At 39.2% G+C, this 19,637-nt stretch overlaps 6 protein-coding genes across 6 annotated transcripts; 3 read left to right on the plus strand and 3 right to left on the minus strand.

Annotated features, from left to right (window-relative positions):
* Nucleotides 1–1,645: 1,645 nt before the first annotated feature.
* LOC111483748 lies at nt 1,646–2,256 on the minus strand. Its single transcript, XM_023130049.1, has one exon. The coding sequence runs from the start codon at nt 2,021–2,023 to the stop codon at nt 1,688–1,690; it is 336 nt and encodes a 111-aa protein (XP_022985817.1). The 5' UTR covers nt 2,024–2,256; the 3' UTR covers nt 1,646–1,687.
* A 2,668-nt stretch (nt 2,257–4,924) lies between these two features.
* On the plus strand, nt 4,925–6,453 carry LOC111483682 (F-box protein At3g07870-like). The gene has a single exon (XM_023129938.1). The coding sequence runs from the start codon at nt 4,990–4,992 to the stop codon at nt 6,337–6,339; it is 1,350 nt and encodes a 449-aa protein (XP_022985706.1). The 5' UTR covers nt 4,925–4,989; the 3' UTR covers nt 6,340–6,453.
* Nucleotides 6,454–9,317: 2,864 nt separating this feature from the next.
* On the plus strand, nt 9,318–10,548 carry LOC111483684 (fasciclin-like arabinogalactan protein 7). The gene is made up of 2 exons (XM_023129942.1): nt 9,318–9,556; nt 9,672–10,548. Exons 1-2 carry the CDS (start codon nt 9,502–9,504, stop codon nt 10,454–10,456), a joined length of 840 nt encoding a protein of 279 aa, XP_022985710.1. The 5' UTR covers nt 9,318–9,501; the 3' UTR covers nt 10,457–10,548.
* LOC111483683 (growth hormone-regulated TBC protein 1-like) lies at nt 10,540–14,138 on the minus strand. Its single transcript, XM_023129939.1, has 8 exons — nt 13,959–14,138; nt 13,070–13,752; nt 12,815–12,931; nt 11,740–11,918; nt 11,570–11,663; nt 11,359–11,436; nt 11,157–11,258; nt 10,540–10,953 (listed from the first exon to the last, which is right to left on the minus strand). The coding sequence occupies exons 2-8, from the start codon at nt 13,550–13,552 to the stop codon at nt 10,819–10,821; spliced, it is 1,188 nt and encodes a 395-aa protein (XP_022985707.1). The 5' UTR covers nt 13,553–13,752; nt 13,959–14,138; the 3' UTR covers nt 10,540–10,818.
* A 1,079-nt stretch (nt 14,139–15,217) lies between these two features.
* LOC111484567 (putative pentatricopeptide repeat-containing protein At1g03510) lies at nt 15,218–16,935 on the plus strand. The gene has a single exon (XM_023131209.1). It carries the CDS (start codon nt 15,352–15,354, stop codon nt 16,618–16,620), a length of 1,269 nt encoding a protein of 422 aa, XP_022986977.1. The 5' UTR covers nt 15,218–15,351; the 3' UTR covers nt 16,621–16,935.
* An 883-nt stretch (nt 16,936–17,818) lies between these two features.
* On the minus strand, nt 17,819–19,141 carry LOC111484013. Its single transcript, XM_023130431.1, has one exon. The coding sequence runs from the start codon at nt 19,139–19,141 to the stop codon at nt 17,819–17,821; it is 1,323 nt and encodes a 440-aa protein (XP_022986199.1).
* Nucleotides 19,142–19,637: the final 496 nt, after the last annotated feature.

A 19,637-nucleotide genomic window follows, 5' to 3' on the forward strand; every position in this document is an offset into this window, starting at 1 on the left:
TTTTTTTTTTTTTTTTTTTTTTTTTTTTTTTTTTTGCCATTTCTTCCCTTCCAAAAGCTTTACATTTCTGATATTTAGTTCGACTCGACTTTTCTCAAAGGATTGTATCATTTACCCAAAACTTCGACGACTTATTTTATTCCACTTCTTACGAAGAAAAGAACTTAAATCAATAATAAAGTTCACAATTCCGAATTCAAATATCTTATACCATGCAAGCTTACTTTTGAACAAGTTTTTAAAATTTGATTTTGTTTTTGAAATTAAGCTCAGAATTCAAATATATTTTAAGGGTTGAAAAGACATAGAAACAAAATAATTATCAAACGAGATCTTAAACGAAACGAACCCGGCCATAATAGTATTTTGAGTTATAGATATGGTACTAAAATTTTTGAAATTTCATAATTATATCTTCAACTTCAAGAGATGGGCTTACGAAGAGATCGGGCCGTTTGCTTGAACACGGAAAGCCCAATAAGGTAATATAGAAAGCCCAATAAGAGAGTGGGCCGTCCTGCTTGAATACGGAAAGCCCAATAAATGCGAGGGCGATCCTGGCTGAATGGAAAGCCCAATAAGAGAGAGGGCCGTCCTGCTTGATAATGAAAAGCCCAATACAGCTTTTAAATATCAGTGCTTTTAATTTATATACTTTTAAATATTAATGTATTTTTCATGAATCTTAAAATAATCACTATTATTAAATTCTTTTTGATTCTTTTACAAATAATAAAAAAAAAAATTGTCTCACTTCACAAATTTCATAAATATATTTAGTGTAGATAATCGTTATTATAAGATAATTTATATTGTGACAGTCTCAATCAAATAATACTGAATTTTTAACTTTTTCCGAAGAAATTGCTCCCCTAATCTTATTAAAAGCACTAGCCTACCATTCACATTTAAATTCTATTATTCATTCATTCATTGGGGGAAATTTCCAAAAAAAAAAAAAAAAAAAAAAAACCACTTTATTCCCACTGTCATTATCAGTTCCAGCTTCCATGAATATAAAGAGGGGGAAAAAAATTCATGAAAATATTAAAATAATAATTTGATGTGTACTTTAGGAATTATTTATTTATATTCAGAAATCGTGTGTTTGAAGCAAAAGACGAGCCCTTAGTACCTCCAAAAGGAGCTTCCATTAAAGCTGCTTTTGTAATAATATATATACATATGTCGAACAAACTCATCATCCATGTTTAATCACTTTAAACTATACTTAATTACGCACCCTAAATGTTTATAAGTTTTGGTGAAAGATTCTTCCTCATCCGCTCTTCAAAAATAGTTTCTTTTTGTAGTAAAAACTAAAAATATGGGTTTATTTAGAGGAAAAAGAATCAAAAGAAAACAAAGAAGGTAAAGGTAAGGCATGGAGATAGGTACTAGGAAAGCCATTGATACGTTCTTGTACTTGTTCTAGTGAGAAACAGAGAGAAGACAGGGAGTTACTGATATTCTTGGGAAAAGAGCAATTTTTTTTTTTTTTTAAATTTAATTTATGGGATTGGGATCAGGGTCGTCTGCAAACAATACAAGAAAAGATTAGAAACAGACACTGAATCAAATTTAACTAAAAAAAAAGAAAAACCCAAGTGATTATTTTCACCTAAAACCGAAATAAAAGCTAAAGTTTTGATTTTTTGTTGTTGTTGTTGTGAGTGTTGTTCTGTTTCTACATCAACATGGCGTAACGCATGCCGTCGCTTACCATAAGGTGGTTGGTCTCGGAAATGGTGGAGGCAAAATAGTGATCGGTGGAGAGCCAGAAGGTGTCGGCGGAGGAGTGAACGGGTGGTGGAGCGAAGCAAGAGAGAATAGAGAAAGGGGCACGAATGATGCTGAAGACGGCGGAGAAGGTGCGGTGAGCAGCAGGGCGGCGGTGGTGGTGGTGATTGGCGACGGCGTAGATGGGGAATTCAGTTGTAGTGAACATGCTCTCATCGGCGACGCGGTGGCTGTTAGTGAAGTTGTGGAGGGTAGGGCGAAGAGCTGCGATGAGGCGCCACATGACGACGACGACGACGACGACGACGTGTGTGTAAGGAGAAAGAGGGGGAAATTGGAGGATTAGATTAATGGGGTTTTGGCGTGGCACCAACTTAATTTGAAGAAAGTGAAAGAGTGAAGATGGGATGGGAGTATTTTTGGTGGGCTATTGGGGATGGGACTTTCCATTTCATAATCCCCTAAATAAATTGTCAAGTTGGGACTTCTTTTTATTCCGTTTTTACTCCTCCTACTTCCCCTACTCTCTCCTCTACCCTTCCCGTTCTCTTTTAAAGGCCATTAGCATGACATACTTCTCCTGTTTCAATCGGGTTTGGAACCAAACTTCTCCTTAACAAGATAGATGGGTCGGTCAGGTGAGATCTAATGTAGATCCAACTTTCTATTCACTCGTGGGATCTGGGCGGTCCAAGAGGGACCACCTTGGCTCCTCTCTTCCTGAGAATCCATACATCCCTTATCAATATATGGACAGTTATCTCTTGAACATAGGTTTAGGTTTGACCTCAATGGGAAGATAAAATAGAGCACCTAACCACGTATCTTCACAAAACAAGAATTACGAGATCGCCCCTTTCATTCTAAGGTGACGAAGGGATCGTACCATTCGAGCTTTTTTTTCTTTTTTTTTTTTAGTGTTTTTCCTCGAGGTTTGGAGAAAGCTCCAATCAATAGGATTTTCTTAATCCTCCCTTTCTGAAAGCGAAAGGAAGAACGTGAAATTCTTTTTCCTTTCTTCTGTAGGGAGCCAACCCTAACTCAGGATCAATTAGGTTCAAACGTGAACCAACCCTGTTCAGAACCTATTTTGACTCTAGAGAAGCTGAATCAAGGAACTCACAGGGTCACCATCATCCATAACCTGAGTCAACCCAAACTCATGGTCAACTAAGTTCGAACCCGAACCAACCCTGCCCAGAGCCCATTTAGACTCTCGAGAAGCCAAACTAAGGGATAAAAGCTCACATGGTCACCTTGGTTCAATCTTATCTTATGATCAGGGTTACTGTGATAAGTATTATATCCTAAATTTATCGAATTAAATAGTCTGGACCATATTTGTTCTTGAGGATATTTAGCTTTCCATTATAGTTTAACATATTTATCATAAGCTAATATCGTGTATCCATTTTTTCCATTTCCTTTGTAGTCTATTTGATTTTGTAAATAATTATAAATAGAGAACTTTCACCGCCATTCAGGTAAAGTGGTTTTAGCAAATATTTAAATGGTATTAGAGTCCCTCCGATTTAGCAGCCCCGATCTTTTCTTTTCCGTGGCTTTTTAATCGACTTCTCATCTTCTTCCTTTCAACACTCTAATTCATATGATCATCATCAAGCTTTCTTCATCCTATTATCTTATTTAGAAAAGCCAACTTCTTCTTCTTCCTCCGAAAACTCGAGACATACTAATTATGTTGTTAGAATTTGTGTGTATATATATATATATATATATATTATAAAAGTTGATAATTTATATTAAATGGAAAAGGAGAAATTTAAGGTGGTGGGTAAGTGAGTTGCAGGGATGTATCTGTGTCCTTCACGAGTGTGCGTATATATTTCTTTGTTTTGTTTCTCTCGTAAGTGACGTTTGTGGAGCCTATAAATATGCCATGCCCGTTTTCCGACAAAACAGTCGGGTCGGGTGGCAGCTTTTATGCAAATCCGGCCGTCCATTGGGAGGAGCCATTCGGAGAAGATAAGGAACGCCGTTGATTTAATTAAGGGGAACAAAAAGCAAGACCCCGGAATGATGGGTGTTAGAAAATAGGACAGCAGTGCACATGAGTGGGCCCCGCATGCGTTAAAAAGGGGAATTGATGCCTAATTGATTGACGACTCAGCACGGACCTATTCTTATTTCTTCCTTCTCCTTATTTCCCACTTTCTTTTTCTTTTTCTTTTTCTCGCTTTCTTTTTATTCAAAATTACATGTTTACCCCATCCTTTTCATTTTTTTATTTTTATTTTTATTTTACTCCCTTAAATTTGTGTGTAATTGTAAATATTTGATATTTGAATTTTATGAGATTTTAGTGGTTGATATAATATATTTTGTTTCTATGAATGTATTATATCTTTAATCTTATAAATATTTATTAGATTATTTTAATGATAATAGACATATTTTTAAACCGTGAGGCTGACGGTGATTCTTAATGAGCCAAAGTGGATATTATTTGTTAGCGGTAAGTTTGAGCTATTATAAATGGTATTAGAGCCAGATACTGAGCAGTGTGCTAGCGCTGTTACTAATGGTATTAGAACTAGATATCGAGCGATGTGCATGCGTTGTTACAAATGATATCAAAGTCAGACACTGAGCAGTGTGTCGACGTTGTTACAAATGGTATTAGAGCTAGACACTGAACGGTGTGCCAGCGAGGGAGCTGGGCACTGAAGGGGAATGAATTGTGAGATCCCACGTTAATTGGAGAGAAGAATAAAAACATTTCTTATGCCAGCAAGGACGCTAGACCCTTAAGGAATGTGGTTTGTGAGATCCCACGTGGATTGGAGAGGAGGATGAAGCATTTCTTATAAGAGTGTGGAAACCCGAGCGGTGTGCCACCAAGGACGCCAAACCCCAAAGGGAGGTGGATTGTGAGATCCCACGTCGATTGGAGAGGAGAATGAGATATTTCTTATAAGAGTGTGGAAACGTGAACAGTGCGTCATCGTTGACAAGAGAGATGAATTGTGAGATCCCACATCGAATAGAGAAGAGAGCGAAATATTTCTTACAAAGGTGTCGAAAGCTCTCTCCAACAAACGTGTTTTAAAGCTAACGATTAGACGTAACGAACAAAAATGAATAATATGGAGGGGCAATAATTAAAGCCATGAAAATAAATGATATCACAATTATTATTAAGAATATACCGTGATTGAATCTAAATCCATCCATCCATAGATCAAAGGGTAGATAGATAGAAAGAATAATATTCCCATCAAGAGGGGAATGGGGGAATTATTCAACAAAAAGTGGATCCCACACCCCACAACCAAACCACACTCCTTCCTTCCTTGTAATTTCCATCCCCATTTTTATTATCTTTTGATACCACCAAACACCACTTTCTTTTCACCCCCAACTCCCTTATTCCTTTTCGCCTTTACCAATTCGATCATGCCCGCAGGCTCTGCATTTCCCCTGCACAACAAGAAGCCCAATCTCCCACACCAAATGGATAATCTTAGCCATGATGTTCTTCGCCACATCCTTTCTCGCCTACCCATTTCATCCTTGATTCGCTTCCAATATGTTTGCAGGTCATGGCGCCTTCTCGCTCAAAACCCTCAATTTCTTGACCAACACGAAAATTTCCGTTGCTTAATCTTCCACTGTGATTACCCCATCAGAAACCACCTCTGTTTCGTCGATTTCCCTGCTTTCAAACAACAAAAACAGCCCGTCAAGAGGATTTCCACTCCTTTTTCAGCTACAATGCCCGAGTACGACGTCGTAGGCTCCTGCAATGGCTTCCTCTGTTTATCGGATTCTCTTTACAATGAAAAGCTCTTTATATACAACCCCTTTACCAGAGACTATCTGGAATTACCCAAAACCAAGGAATTTCCGAACCCGGATGTGGTTTGTGGGATTGGATTTCATCCACAAACCAAACAGTTCAAAGTGATTAAAATTGTCTACTCCAGAGGCTTCCGCCGTATCCAGAGACGCGTCCACCACTCAGATGTTCAAATTTTCACTTTGGGAAGCTCGAATTGGAGAAGCGTAGGCAGAATAAGCCACCATCTAGCTCATGGTCAGTCGCAGGCCATCGTCAACGGCAGACTCCACTGGGTTTCTCTACCTCGACGGCACCATCACGGTCGCACCATCGTCTCATTTGACTTAGCAACAGAGGAATTCATAGACATCCCAAAGCCCGATTATGGGAGCTTGAGTCGTTGCAATTACCATTTAGTGATTCTAAATGGGTGTCTCTCAGCCGCCGTTTACTGTACTCACGGCAAAATGGAAATATGGATCATGGAACAGTACGGCGTGAAGGAATCTTGGGTCAAACGCTTTAACATTGGGGCTTACATGCCCAAATCCATCAAACAAGAAGCATCGGAGATTTCTTTCAAGGTCTCCAAGATTGTCCTGCGGAGTAAAATCGTTAAAGTTGTTTGCATTTTGAAAAGTGGAGAGATTTTGTTGGAGTATAGAAACAGAGCTCTGGTTCTTTTCAACCCAACTACTGGTAAATTTATGGATGTCATTTTTGAGGGCATGCCCAATTGGTTTCATACTGTTGTTCATTTTGGTAGCCTGAATCGGATCGATTCCCTCTTTGAATAGTAATCGTGTTCTTCAAATGGTTATGAAAGTTGTACCCTTTTCATCTTTGTAGCTTGATAAAAGCAGAACAGAGCAGAGCTCTGTTATACATATAAACAAACTAAATTATGATTCTAAGCGGCCGTTCATTCTAAGCGTCCGATCACATGGTGTCATAGTTCTTGAATAATATGAACCAAAAAGACATTAAAGTGACCAAATTTCTCAACCATAATTTGGATTCAAATTCAATTACTCGGCCTTCTCAGCTGCGGATTCTTCTTCTGGTTTCTCCTCTGCTTCTTCTGCAGGCTTCTCTTCCACCACCTCCACCGCCGGTGGCTTAGCCTCTGCTGGTTTGGTCTCCTCTTCCACCACAAGCTCAGCTGCCACTTCAGCCGCCTCTTCTTCGGCAGCTTCTTCCTTTGGCTCTTCTTCAACAACTACTTCCTTGGTTTCCACTTAAACAGAGCTGACTCCGGTGGTACAACCTGCAATATCAGCAAAACAACCCCATCGGAGCCAGGAAATAAGAAATGAACAATGACCCAATTCGAATTTTTCCCCAAATTTTCAAAAGATCACACACAAACATATGTAAAAGAAGTTGAAATGTATAATTATGATAGAAATTTATGAACACAGATAAACAGAGTTACATGATATTGAAGCAGCGGAAGAAAGGGTGGGATGGAAGTAAGAGGGAGCATGAGAGTGGCTTATATAGGACAGACAAGAGAATGGAGTGGCAGTGTGGAGATTTTGAGAATTTTAATGAAATGTTTATAAAATAACTGAGAAAATTGGCCCCAATTATAATTTCCTTAATAAACTCTTGTTAAATTTGTATTTCAGTTCATCCAATTTTCAATTTTGTTTTTTGTTTTTAAATTTTAATTTGAAATAATTGAGAAGCGTTTGAAAATTGACTCATCATACAGAAAGGGACCCACTTACTTAGTGAATGTGATTGGTGATAATGAAGAGATTATGAGAAAAAGGGCCCACTATCCGACACAGCAAAAAAGTCTATGAATGGCTGAGTATGATTGGTGACGTGGAGGCCATAGCATGCAGGGTGTCACGGTCATGCTCGTCCAGGACGTGTTGCCCATGGCCACATGCCTATGGCAAGCCAAACCTTTGTCATGTCTTTTCATTCGAGTGTTTTTACTTTTGTAGTTCTAGGGCGTATGACGCCTCAAAAATATCATGTCTAGGCCTGCCAGACATGAAATGCCTCAAAATGTACGGATATGACTAGTTGTCAACTTCTCCCTACCCAAGGTTATATATGCTAAGCCGTTGTTATCTCTCTCTTGCTTGCTTATATAACGTCTCTTTCAAAAATCTCTCTTTCTAAAATCTCTCTCTACCCTCGTTTTCCAAAACCTTCTTTTAAAACCGAGGCTAGAGGCTTGATCATACGTCGCTTGGCCATAGGCGACGCAAGTACAAATTGGCTTAGCTCACTTGTCGTTGAAAAGTGAGTGCCGCACAATCGCTAGTCGGCTGCCTTTAAAAGTGCGATTGTGTCACAGGGCATCCCTTTTCTGCTTAGTCATCGACCTTCAAACCAAAATATTGGCCAAAACTTTCCACACATTTATTTGAAAAATAATTAAAATAAAAAAATCAAATACAATTTTCATATTAACTAATAAGATTTCATTAGTAAGTATTAAACCATATATTTGAGGTATTTAAAACTTTTTATAGACTAAAATACATTTTTTAAAAAAACATATAGTCTATTTAATTTGAATAAAGTGATTATAATAATAATAATAATAATAATAATAATAATAATAATAATAATAATAATAATAATAATAATTAAAGAATGGGCAGGGTGGGGAAAAGAGTCAAATAGGCAAAAGATTATCTCTAATTTGGAATGGTCGGTGGGCTGGCCCATCAAAGTGGACCCACTATTCACCAAATTAACTCGTGACACGTGTCAACATGATATCTCCTTATCTATTTGCAATTAATTTAAGTGTTATTATGTAACCTATGTAGGGTAAAATTTGAACCATTTAAAAATAGTATTAATACGTTTTACCTTTCTAATAAAGTTCAGAACAAATTTATTGATGGACGAAAACGGTCTATCCACATCTCATAAGCTATTTGAGTAATTTTTAATGTTATTTTTAAAAGTTCTTGAATATTTTTTAAATATGATATCACGGTAACAGTTTAAAAAATTTAAATTAAGAGTATTAATAAGATGTTTTTGAAACAAAATATTAAAGAAAATAATGTTCAGAGACTTTTTTGAAAATTTAAAGAAAAAATATATATATATATATATCTAAGAAATTTAATAACAAATGGCTTGGAGTTTCTTTTCGAGCTTTTCCTCAAGATTTTTCAAGATTTTTCAAATGGGTTTCATCTATTTCACATTCTTAATTCTTATAAAGAATACTTTGTTTTATTTCCCAATCAATGTGAGACCCTCCCAATTCACCCTCTTTAGGGCTTAGCATCCTTGTTGACACACCGCCTCGTGTCCACCTCCTTCGGAGCTTAGCCTCCTCGCTGCCACATCGTCCAGTGTCAGGCTCTGATACCATTTGTAACAGTTCAAGCCCACCGCTAGCAAATATTATCCTCATTGGGCTTTCTTTTTCGAGCTTCTCCTCAAGATTTTTAAAACGTGTTTATTAGGGAGTAGTTTTCACACTCTTATAAAGAATGTCGAGATAGGATCTCAAAACGAATTGGGTGGTCCCACGTCAATTGGAAAAAGAAACTAGTACCAACAAGAATGTTGGGCCCTAAAGGGGAGGTGAATTGTGAGATCACACCTCGGTGTGGAAACTTCTCCCTAGTAGACTTATTCTAAAAACGTTTCGGAGAAACCCAAAAGGGAAAGCTCAAAGAGAACAATATCTATTAGCGGTGAGTTTGAGCTATTACGTTATTAATGTAATCCAAAAGGGTAAGAAAGGAAGAAAACGATGAGGTAAGAGACGGAGGAGGAGGGAGTAGTGACAAATAACCTTAACTACATGTTCTTATGACAGTGAAACAGCAACCTACATGTCTCCGTCTTGTTTGTATTTTGTTCATCCCTTATAAGGAACAAACAGAACCACCGCTGGGGTCTGCTGCTGATTCCACAATGCTCACCCTTCACCTTCCGCTCTTTACATCCCAACGATCCTCATTTATATGCTCCTCTTCTCCTCTTCTCCTTCATCCCTCTCGCCTTCTCAGCCTTCTCCCAGTTACTCTTCTCTCTTGTCCCTCTTTCTAATGCCATCCTCATTTATGTGCATTTTTGTTTTCTTTGTGCTTTGTTTGGTTCAAGAGCCTAATTCCATGCCTTTTCTGCATTTCAGGGACAAAACAGAGAAACAAAATGAAACTCTGCATCATTCTCTTGTTTGGTATTTGGCTGATGCTCATGCCCTCTTCACCAGCATGTGCTCAAACTGCTGCTAAGCCTCCTTCAATTAGCCTGACTCCCGCACCGGAACCAGCCCCGCCCGCCGATCATGTCAACCTCGCTGATTTGCTCACAGTAGCTGGTCCCTTCCACAAGTTTCTTGGCTACCTTGAATCCACCAAAGTCATTGATACCTTCCAAAAGCAAGCCAATGATTCAGAAGAGGGAATAACCATATTTGTTCCAAAAGATGGTGCATTTTCATCCCTCAACAAGCCTTCTCTATCCAACCTCACCAATGACCAGCTCAAGTCACTGTTACTCTTTCATGCCTTACCACATTACTACACTCTAGCTGATTTCAACGGCCTTAGCCAAAAGGGTCCCATCACAACATTTGCCGGTCAGCACTACACCTTGAATTTTACTGATGCATCTGGCACTGTTCACATCAGCTCAGGCTGGACCAACACAAAGGTGAGCAGCAGCGTGCTTTCGACCGATCCCATCGCAGTTTATCAAGTCAATCATGTACTCCTTCCAGAGGCAATCTTTGGTACTGATTTCCCTCCCACGCCAGCACCAGTACCGAGCCCCGACGTCGCTCCATCTGCTGAAACAGAGGACAGTGTTTCTCCATCATCGATCGAGTCTCCGTCTTCTTCCTTTAGGATTGCTGGAGTGGTACTCTGGAGCCAGTTGGTTTTAGCAATTTCAGCTGGCCTGCTCCTGTTTTAGTGAGCGAAGGATAAAGAAGTCTTAGTTTATTTGTGTGTGTGTCAATTTTGTTCAATGCAATGTCGGAAGGAAATCAAATCTGATTCCATTAACAGATTGCTCATTACATGAGAACAGAAATTACAGAGCATGGGACACCCACAAAACTTTCTTTTGCAGTGTAATTAACAGTGTACATAAAAAAGTATGAATATTTATAATTTACATTTCATAAAGCTACATACAAACACCATGGAAAAACAGATGCTCTCTTGTTTTTGTTTTACTTTACTTTCTGGCAGGGAAGAAGTCGGGTATTTTCTCCCATTAAAATGGCTATAATGTTACAGTTTGAACATCTTGACAGGTGGGAATCGAAGATATTATTTGTCATCCTCGTGGAGGGAATTTAATCTCCTCAATCTCTGATCAAGCTCAGCCATAACTGCTGGTTCTTGCTTTTTCCTTTGCTTCGATATCGTATTGGTCGTCGTTGATCCGATGTTGTCATATGCTACCTGCAACAAGTTCACAATCCAAACGCTTTGTTCAAACCATTGTCCAAAAAGATGTCGATCAAACCAAATGTTCTTCGAGTTAGTAACAATGTTTTAAAGATCATGAATTCACAAGTCAAAGCTTCCAACCGTGGTTAGTCAACAACAATACCGAGACGAAAAGAAATTGAACTTCGCAAAGATGTTACAGAAACGACAGTTACCGTGAGTAGATCATCGGGATCAAATAGGTAATGTGTAGTTTTTTGAACAATATTAATCACATCTCCCACATGATGGGATAGAAGCAACTGGTCTTCCTTCATCTGAAATTGGTTTCGAGATGAAGTATGGTCATTGATTGAACTTCGACCAAGAAGTAAAAACAGATAATCTCTAATATCAATACGAGTTCCAAGTAGTTACCTTAAAGATAGCCAAAGCCACATGAAACAAAACTTTTGCTCCCTCATAGAAAAGGACATCCCAAACACGTAGAGTCGTCTGTGAAAAACGATGTTTCAGTCTCTTCAAGAACTAAAACATGATTTAAAGAGCTTTCTAATACAAACATTTGGTCAGCTAAAAGTTCAGAAAAAGATCAAGCGTGGGCACCCAGAGGGAGCATACTTCTAACCTCAGAAGGAAGGCTTTTGGAGAAAAGACACAGGAACCACTCAGTGGCGACAAGGGAGACATCAAAATCCAATGCTTCCAAATGGGCAGCTAACCTGCATTCACATTCCAATTTATAAGAATGCTTGCACTAATTAGACAATAAATCAATGTCATGACAAGTTTAGGCACCTGGAACACTTTTTGGTAAGTAAATCTTTGAACACCCTTTGCTCGACATGACAACCCGACAAATTGGTCGTGTAACAGTCACGAACTAAAACATTTTCTAAGAGGACAGCTAGCATCCAAAAAGCATCTTCTTCTGTTTTCATCACAAGCAATAACAATGCAGCAACATAGTTTAACCCCTGCACCAAAACTGAATTAATGCCAAGGTGTTCTAAATGACGGATCGAATTCAGCCAACAAACAGATCAATAACAAGAGTATGATAATGCCAAGGTGTTCTAAATGACGGATCGAATTCAGCCCACAAACAGATCAATAACAAGAGTATGATATAACCATGTCTTTTACCAATAGCAACAAGAAATCATTTCTGTGCTCCAAATCTATATTCTAGAGAAACAAAAGGATGAGGAAGACCGGGATAGAAGGAGAGAGAGAGAGATGAATTAAGCATGGATAGACCACTGAAACAACTGCTGAGAAACAGAGTTGAATCGCAATTTTAGACGTAGACGGAGAAGAACGAAACATTCTTTATAAGGGTGTGGAAACCTCTCCCAAGCAGACGCATTTTAAAAATAAACCTTGAGGGGAAGTCCAAAAGGGAAGGCTCAAAGAGAACAATATCTACTAGCAATGAGCTTGGGCCATTACAATTGGGATCAGAGCCAGACACTAGACGATGTGCCAGCGAGAAAATTGAGCTCTGAAGGGGGGAGACACGAGGTAGTGTGCCAGCAAGGACGCTGGCCCTTGAAAAGAGGTGGATTGAGGGATCCCACATATCGATTGGAGAAGGGAACAAGTGCAAGTGAGGATACTGGGCCCCGAAAGAGGGTGGATTATGAGATCCTACATCGATTGGGGAGGAGGACGAAGCACTCTTCATAAGGGTGTAGAAACCTCTCCCTAGCAAACACATTTTAAAAACATTGAGGGGAAGCCCGAAAGGGAAAGTCCAAAGAGGACAATATCTTCTAGCGGTGGACTTGGGCTGTTACAAAAATTATGCAGACTAACCTGTAATTTTCTAAGCAGATGGTTATATTAGAGTGAAGGAGATAAACCAACCCACCTGACAGTATCCAACATCAGAGTCACGGAAGGAATAGCCAACAAGGACACGTCGAAGAGCAGCATGACCCTCTGGAGTATCTAACCAAGGATGGCCAGGAAAAGTCCGGGGCAAGTCCTGCATTTGTATAGAAAAACACCGGAACAAGTTGAAAGGATTGTAATTCCGACATTCATGTTCAATGAGAATCAAGAACTCACACAATGAAGGCATACAAAATCTGATGAATCCAACAAAAATTCCAAAAGAACTCACATGATCAATCTGCCTAGTGGCAGACGTGACTTTCCCTTCAACAGCCTTGGTCAAATCATTGTAATAGCTCTCGGGAACCGTGGATTTCTTCTTGGCAGCTCCGGATAAGGAGAACCAAATCTTGGGGCGAAGAACCGGGGGGATTCCTTTCCAAATCAACTTCTTGAGAGTGATGGCATTAGCAAGAGTTGATAATTTGAGGGAGGATTTGAGGGCAATACCCTCAAAAACAGAGGGTTCCAAGTACCAACTAGCGCCTTTGCTGGCCTCCAATGTCCACCAAACACGACCATGTTGCCTCACCTTTTCCCTCACTTCATTCAACACATTAACATCGTCCACATTGCCTTCCACAACAAACCCATATAGATCTTGAAACTTAACTGTAATATTAGCCCTTCTCGCATGGATACTCGGCCTTAGAATTGGAACCTGAGCTTGCAATTCTACAGAAATATCTCTTTTGCCTTGAGTCCTAAACATTTCTTGGGGTTATTCCAACAGATCAAGAAAACAAAGGGGGATTTCGTGATTTCGTGATTTCGTTCTTTAATATCAAACAAACAAATCCCACCAGCTTCAAACCATGAGAATGGTCAATTTTGGAAGAAAAACTACAGAAGAAGAAGAAATATCCTCCAAAACCTCCCCACCATTGCCATCAAATCCGCCAAAAACAATTCCTTAAAAAACCAACTAGAAATTAACAACAATTTCTTGCCTTCCGGGGTCGGCTCTTAATTCTTATATTAAAAGAAAAAAAAAAGAAAAAAATGGGAAGAAATCGATTCTTCCCAAAAGAAAATTACAGACGCAGACAAAAAGGAAAAGGTTTATGCAAAAAACGAAACCAGGAACCAGAAACGAGAGATTGTATATAAGATCATACCAGAGGCGATAAAGGGTAGCGATTGAATGGCAGAAAAATTGAATTAAAGAAGGATTTTGGAAAGGACGACGAAAATGGAGGAGGGTTGAGCCGTTGTAAGGGCACAAGAAAGCCGGAATTTTCAATGGAAACAGAGGCAATAGATAGAGCTCAGCCTGTGAGGTGGGTTTTCAAATTTCGTCGTGTAACCAAAAGCAGAGGAAAAAAATCAATCAATCAAACAAACAAATAAAAAAAAACAACCGAAAATGTCCGATTTTTTAATATTTTTAAAAAGAAGGATTTCGAATTTGAATATTCATAAATAAATATTGTGTTTTTTTTCTTTAATGTAACGTTGTGAACCGAAAGGGGAATGTGTATATTAAACAAAAAGACAAGTTTTTTTTAGTTTAATGATTATTTTGAAAAATAGAGCCGGCTATGAGTGACGAACATGATGGAATTAGACATGTCCATTTTATACGTTGGATTCGAGTCTTATGGGACCTACTTCGAATAGAGATGAAATTGATCGTTTAGATAGAGAATGGGAAGGGAGTGGATAATATTTTATTCTTAATAATAAAGAGAGTCAAGAACAAGATTATATTCTCTATCCATATCTCTGTCTCTGCTCAATTCCAGTCTCGCTTAATATAAATATATTTTTAATATACATATATTTTTATTTATATTAAAAATAAATAATTGATTAATTTTGAAAGTAATTCGAATTTTTAGAAATTAGGTTGGTAAAATATTATACATATGTTTTTTTTTTATCAAATATATCCTATATTAAGATTTTTTTTTTTATCATTTGTAATAAAAATTAAGTTAGAAAAATGAAAAGTTTAAAATAAATTTACTTTTTTTAAAAAAAAAAAAATAATAAACAAGTAAAAATTACTCGGATTAAACTCTATCTCCAAAAAAAAAAAAAAAATGATTTTTTTTTGTATAACAATAAATGAAATTGATAGTCAATGTTCAGTTTTATATAAACAAAAACACTTTCGTTCAGTAGTTTTATATAAACAAAGACACTTTCGTTCAGTTTTATATAAATAAAGACACTGATCATAACGGATCAATTTATCCTATGTTAATTTAAAGAATGATTATGAATAAGTACAAAACAAAGTTATGAAAGTTTATGCGTAGATAATGACAGATGTGGAGAGTCATCGATAGAATATGGATGTCTTTTTCAGAAAATTGAGAAAAAGGAAAAATTAAAGATTTGATTTTTTAATCTTTTGGAACAAATTTGAGTTTGTTTAAAGGTGGTGAGGATGACCATAACGAATTGTTCTACGGAGGAAATTAACAAAATTTCAGATCTTCAGAGCTCTGTGATTTCGTTTCCTATGAAAGCAGGGAACTTTTCGTGTTTGCGGGGTTAAAGAAGATGGGTTCTAACTATCTACGCTTGCTTTCCTACACTAAGCAATTGAGCTTTTATGCCAACCATGGCAACCACGAGCAGGCTCTTGCTCTTTTCCTCCACATGCAGGCCTCACTAGCCCTTGCTCTAGACGCCCACGTTTTCTCTCTCGTTCTCAAGTCCTGCACCGCCATCCGCCGACCCCTTTTGGGTACTGCCATCCATGCCCACGCTACTAAATCCTCCCTCCTCTCAAACCCATTTGTTGCCTGTGCCCTAGTTGACATGTATGGCAAATCCATGTCCGTTCCACTCGCACGGAAGCTGTTCGATGAAATTCCTCAAAGAACTGTCGTCGCCTGGAATACCATGTTATCACTATACACGCACTCAAACATGTTACCTGATGCTCTCCGGTTGTTTGAAGCTATGGATGTGCCCCCCAATACTTCATCCTTCAATCCAATAATTGCAGGGTTGTTGGATGATGGATTCAAGGCCATTTCTTTCTATCGCAAGATGCAACAATGTGGGTTGAAGCCTAATTTAATTACCCTTCTTGCTTTATTACCTGCAAGTGTTGGAGTTGCGGCTTTGGACTTGATTAAACAAATTCATGGTTTTGCCATGAGAAATGATCTTGGTTGTCATCCCCAGTTAAGCAGTGGCCTTGTTGAGGCCTATGGGCGATGCGGATGTCTCAATTATGCACACAATGTGTTCGATAAAATGCACGAAAGAGATGTAGTCGCATGGAGCAGTTTAATATCAGCACATGCTCTTCATGGGGAGGCTAGAACTGCTTTAAACATCTTTCAACAAATGGCATTGTGTAAAGTGCAGCCTGATGAGATTACATTCATAGGAGTGTTGAAGGCTTGTAGTTACGTGGGGTTAGCTGATGAAGCATTGTATTATTTCAGTCGTATGCAGAGAGATTACGGTCTACAAGCAAGCAGCGACCATTATTCTTGTCTAGTAGATGCATTGAGCAGAGCAGGGAGATTACACGAGGCATATGAGATTATCCGCGAGATGCCAGTGAGGGTGACGGCTAAAGCTTGGGGCGCCCTCCTTGGGGCTTGTCGAAACTATGGGGAGTTAGAGCTGGCGGAGATTGCAGGGAAGGCTTTGTTTGATATAGAGCCTGAGAATGCTGCCAATTATGTGCTGTTGGGTAAAATGTATGCAAGTGTAGGGAGGCATGAGGAGGCTCAAAGACTGAGAATGGAAATGAAAGAGAGGAGAGTTCAGGCAGTACCTGGAAGTAGCTGGGTTGTTTATCAGGATTGATTGATTGAAGTGGATTCTTTGTTCATTGTTTCAGAGAGCCAGTGGTCATGTTTAAGCAACTCTTTGGAATGAGCTGAATAGGTGCCATGGTTATCAAATTCATATCATTCCAAAGAACGCCATTTGCAGATCTCAGCATGCGTTGGGATTAGGGGAACTTACATTTTATATTTGAAGGTTGAGGCTAGTTTTTATTTGATTTCTAGATTAGTGGCTAAGGGTTGAAGGATGTGATGGTGTCTATGTTCTTGGTGATTGTGCCACCGTAAATCCAAAGAAGAGTCGTGGTGGCTGCGTTTCATTCTATTTGCTTCACTTTCATAGATCTTTCATTTTGATAACCTGTTACTTGCAGGAAGATATTGCAGTAATATTGATTCAGCAAGGAAGATAAGGACAAGTCAGGAGCTTTAGTCCTGCATGAGTTCAAGAAATGGTAGATGATATTTGTGAGAGGTACCCATCAAGTAGAGGACTTTATGCAGAAGAAGCTGATTAAGAACTTTCCAGCTTTGTTGAAGAAGACGCAATCCAATGCACAGAAATAGGCGACCACCAAACTGGATATTGAAAGCTTTAAGTGCTTATTACTTTCTGAAGTCAATTCCCAGATGAAATTTTTTATCTTAATCATATTGGAATACAAATAGAATGATTCATATTTGGCGGATTCAAGCATTGGTGGGAGAGGTCAATGTTTGCTTATAAGAGTGTGAACCCAACGAATCATAGCGGACAATATTTGCGAGTAGGGTACTAGCGAGGATGTTGGGCGCCCAAGTGGAGGATTGTGAGATCCAACATTGCTGGGCCAGGGCGGTGGATTAGGGGCCGCCAAAGTCAGACCTTGGGCGATGTACCAATGAGGACGTTGAGCTAAGGGGATGGATTGGGGGGCAGATTCTAAGATATCACATCAGTTGGAGAAGAGAACGAATCCTTTCTTATAATAGTGTAGTCTCTAGTAGATGCATTTTAAAACCGTGACTCGTGAAGATTATGAGATCCCACTACATCTATTAACGGTGGACATAAGCTATTACAGAAAAAGTTGGTGTAAAACGAAAGCGGATCCCTTTTATTTCCAGAAACACAAGCCTACAGGAACAAGCTTCGCCAGTTCCATAACAGGGGTTATGGTTCACAAAATACTGATACTAAAGGGAAAAAAAAGAAAGAAAAAAAAACCAACATTGGCTCATTCTTCTTCCTCCTCCTCATCCTCTGCAAAATTCAACTTCTGACAGATCGATGCTTCCATCTCATCATTACCAAAAAAGTTGGTCTTACTATCAATCAATTCAGCCACCCTCTTGGCCGGTCCCGACGCCCTTGGGCTCATACTCCCGCACCGACTCGTCCTGATCCTTGGTAGCTTATCGCCCACCTTCCAAACTGAACACTCCCAACTCCTTTCTTCCATTTCTTCTGGGAAACCCATTATTTCACTTGGAATTTCCCGTTGCTTCTTCACTCTGCTTTGCGGCCCCTTGCTCCGGCAAACTTCCGACGAAGGTCGCCGCTTATCATACCTACTGCTTCCGTCGTCTTTGCAATTCCCCGGCAGAGATCTCTTACGATTCTCTGTCGCTACTTGGGAGCTGCTTTCATTAATCTGATTGTAACGGCTCGCTACAATCCTACCACTCTTCAATGCCTTTTTGACACTCGTGGGTGCTACTGATTTTTCAACGTCTTTAAAGAGCTTCTTTGGCTGAATCAATTCAACAAGCCCATCTTTCTTCGTCGGTCTTTTGGATACGACAGTGGTTGCCGGTTTCCGTACAGTTTGAGCCTTAATCAAAGTCCTCCGCGATTTTGGGCTAAGGCTCATGTTTCCTCTTCTGTTCTTCGCCTTCCCCTCGTCAATATCTAGTAATTTTGGAAGGCATGATTTCCGACGGTTATGTATCCGCTGAATCGGCGTGAGTTCCGTCTTCCCTTGCCGCCGAGCTCCGACGCCGGCGTGGATTTCCGACGGCCCCAAACTCAATCCTCTGTTTTGGCCAATTTTCGCGTCAAATGTTCTGACGGGCACGAATCTTCCACCCCTCTGAACTGATGTTCTTGCAGCATCCCGCTTGGCCTTCTCAAATTGAAGAGCTTTCAGCCTCGTCGACAGTCGAATGATTTCCATCTCTGTTTCCTCAATTTCTTCATCGATGTTCATCTCTTTACTAATTACCTCCTCCTCTTCAGTCTCCCTAACACCACACATTTTGATCATGCTGGGCGTTTTCAATGGCTTCCGTTGTGAATTTTCAATGACGCCATTACGACTGAGCGGCTTCACAGAAACAGAGTACTTTGTAGAAACAGGTGTCTTCAAACTCAAAGGGCATAAATTTTCTTTGCTGCAATCACTCTGCAACGATTCAGAAGATGTGTTCTTGTACGGATCTTGCACAGTCGACCAAGAACGAGTTCTAACATCAGATTCGCCGTTTTCAAATGCAGCATTGTCCCAGACCTGAATGTTTGGGACTTCGATATCATCTGGATGATCAAGAACACTCGTCATTAGTTTCTGGGCAGACGAATTTTTATGAAAAATTGTGCGTTTTCCGGCAAAATAATAAGAAGAAGAAAGCAGGGCCTGAAATTCTTCGATTCAAAGCTCGAGCAACACGAACACAATAAGCTGCAGATTGAGATGAGAGAAATTGGGGAATTCTCTATATTTTGAGTTTTCGACCGTTGGGAAATATAGACGTTAGAAGGAATCGCTCTTCATCCTTGCGTGGAATCCTGGCCGTTAGATTAGGGAGGCCATCACGCTTCAATTTATTGATGAAATCGGGGGCCCAGAACCAGGGCCCGTCCGTAAAGGAAAATTAAGGCCCATTATCAATTTAATTTTCCGTCGGATATTATATAATATTCTTTATTCAAATTATTTCCAATAAAAACATTTTAAACTTTAATTCCAATGAAATCTTTTTAAAATTCCATGTTCATGTATTAATTTATACATTTAGTAATAAGATGGGCAAAATAAATATTTCATTAATAGCATA

The sequence above is a fragment of the Cucurbita maxima genome, unplaced genomic scaffold (assembly GCF_002738345.1).
Source record: "Cucurbita maxima cultivar Rimu unplaced genomic scaffold, Cmax_1.0 Cma_Scf00009, whole genome shotgun sequence".
In the NCBI taxonomy this organism is placed as follows: domain Eukaryota; kingdom Viridiplantae; phylum Streptophyta; class Magnoliopsida; order Cucurbitales; family Cucurbitaceae; genus Cucurbita; species Cucurbita maxima.

Coding starts and splice junctions, on each gene's coding strand:
- LOC111483683 (XM_023129939.1), bottom strand. CDS start 13,552: ATGTTTAGGACTCAAGGCAAAAGAGATATTTCTGTAGAATTGCAAGCT. Junction 11,437..11,569: donor CCAAAAGCCTTCCTTCTGAG/GTTAGAAGTATG, acceptor CGTTTTTCACAG/ACGACTCTACGTGTTTGGGA. Junction 11,259..11,358: donor TGGCTTTGGCTATCTTTAAG/GTAACTACTTGG, acceptor AACCAATTTCAG/ATGAAGGAAGACCAGTTGCT.
- LOC111483748 (XM_023130049.1), bottom strand. CDS start 2,023: ATGTGGCGCCTCATCGCAGCTCTTCGCCCTACCCTCCACAACTTCACT.
- LOC111484567 (XM_023131209.1), top strand. CDS start 15,352: ATGGGTTCTAACTATCTACGCTTGCTTTCCTACACTAAGCAATTGAGC.
- LOC111484013 (XM_023130431.1), bottom strand. CDS start 19,141: ATGACGAGTGTTCTTGATCATCCAGATGATATCGAAGTCCCAAACATT.
- LOC111483682 (XM_023129938.1), top strand. CDS start 4,990: ATGGGGGAATTATTCAACAAAAAGTGGATCCCACACCCCACAACCAAA.
- LOC111483684 (XM_023129942.1), top strand. CDS start 9,502: ATGCTCCTCTTCTCCTCTTCTCCTTCATCCCTCTCGCCTTCTCAGCCT. Junction 9,557..9,671: donor GCCTTCTCAGCCTTCTCCCA/GTTACTCTTCTC, acceptor TCTGCATTTCAG/GGACAAAACAGAGAAACAAA.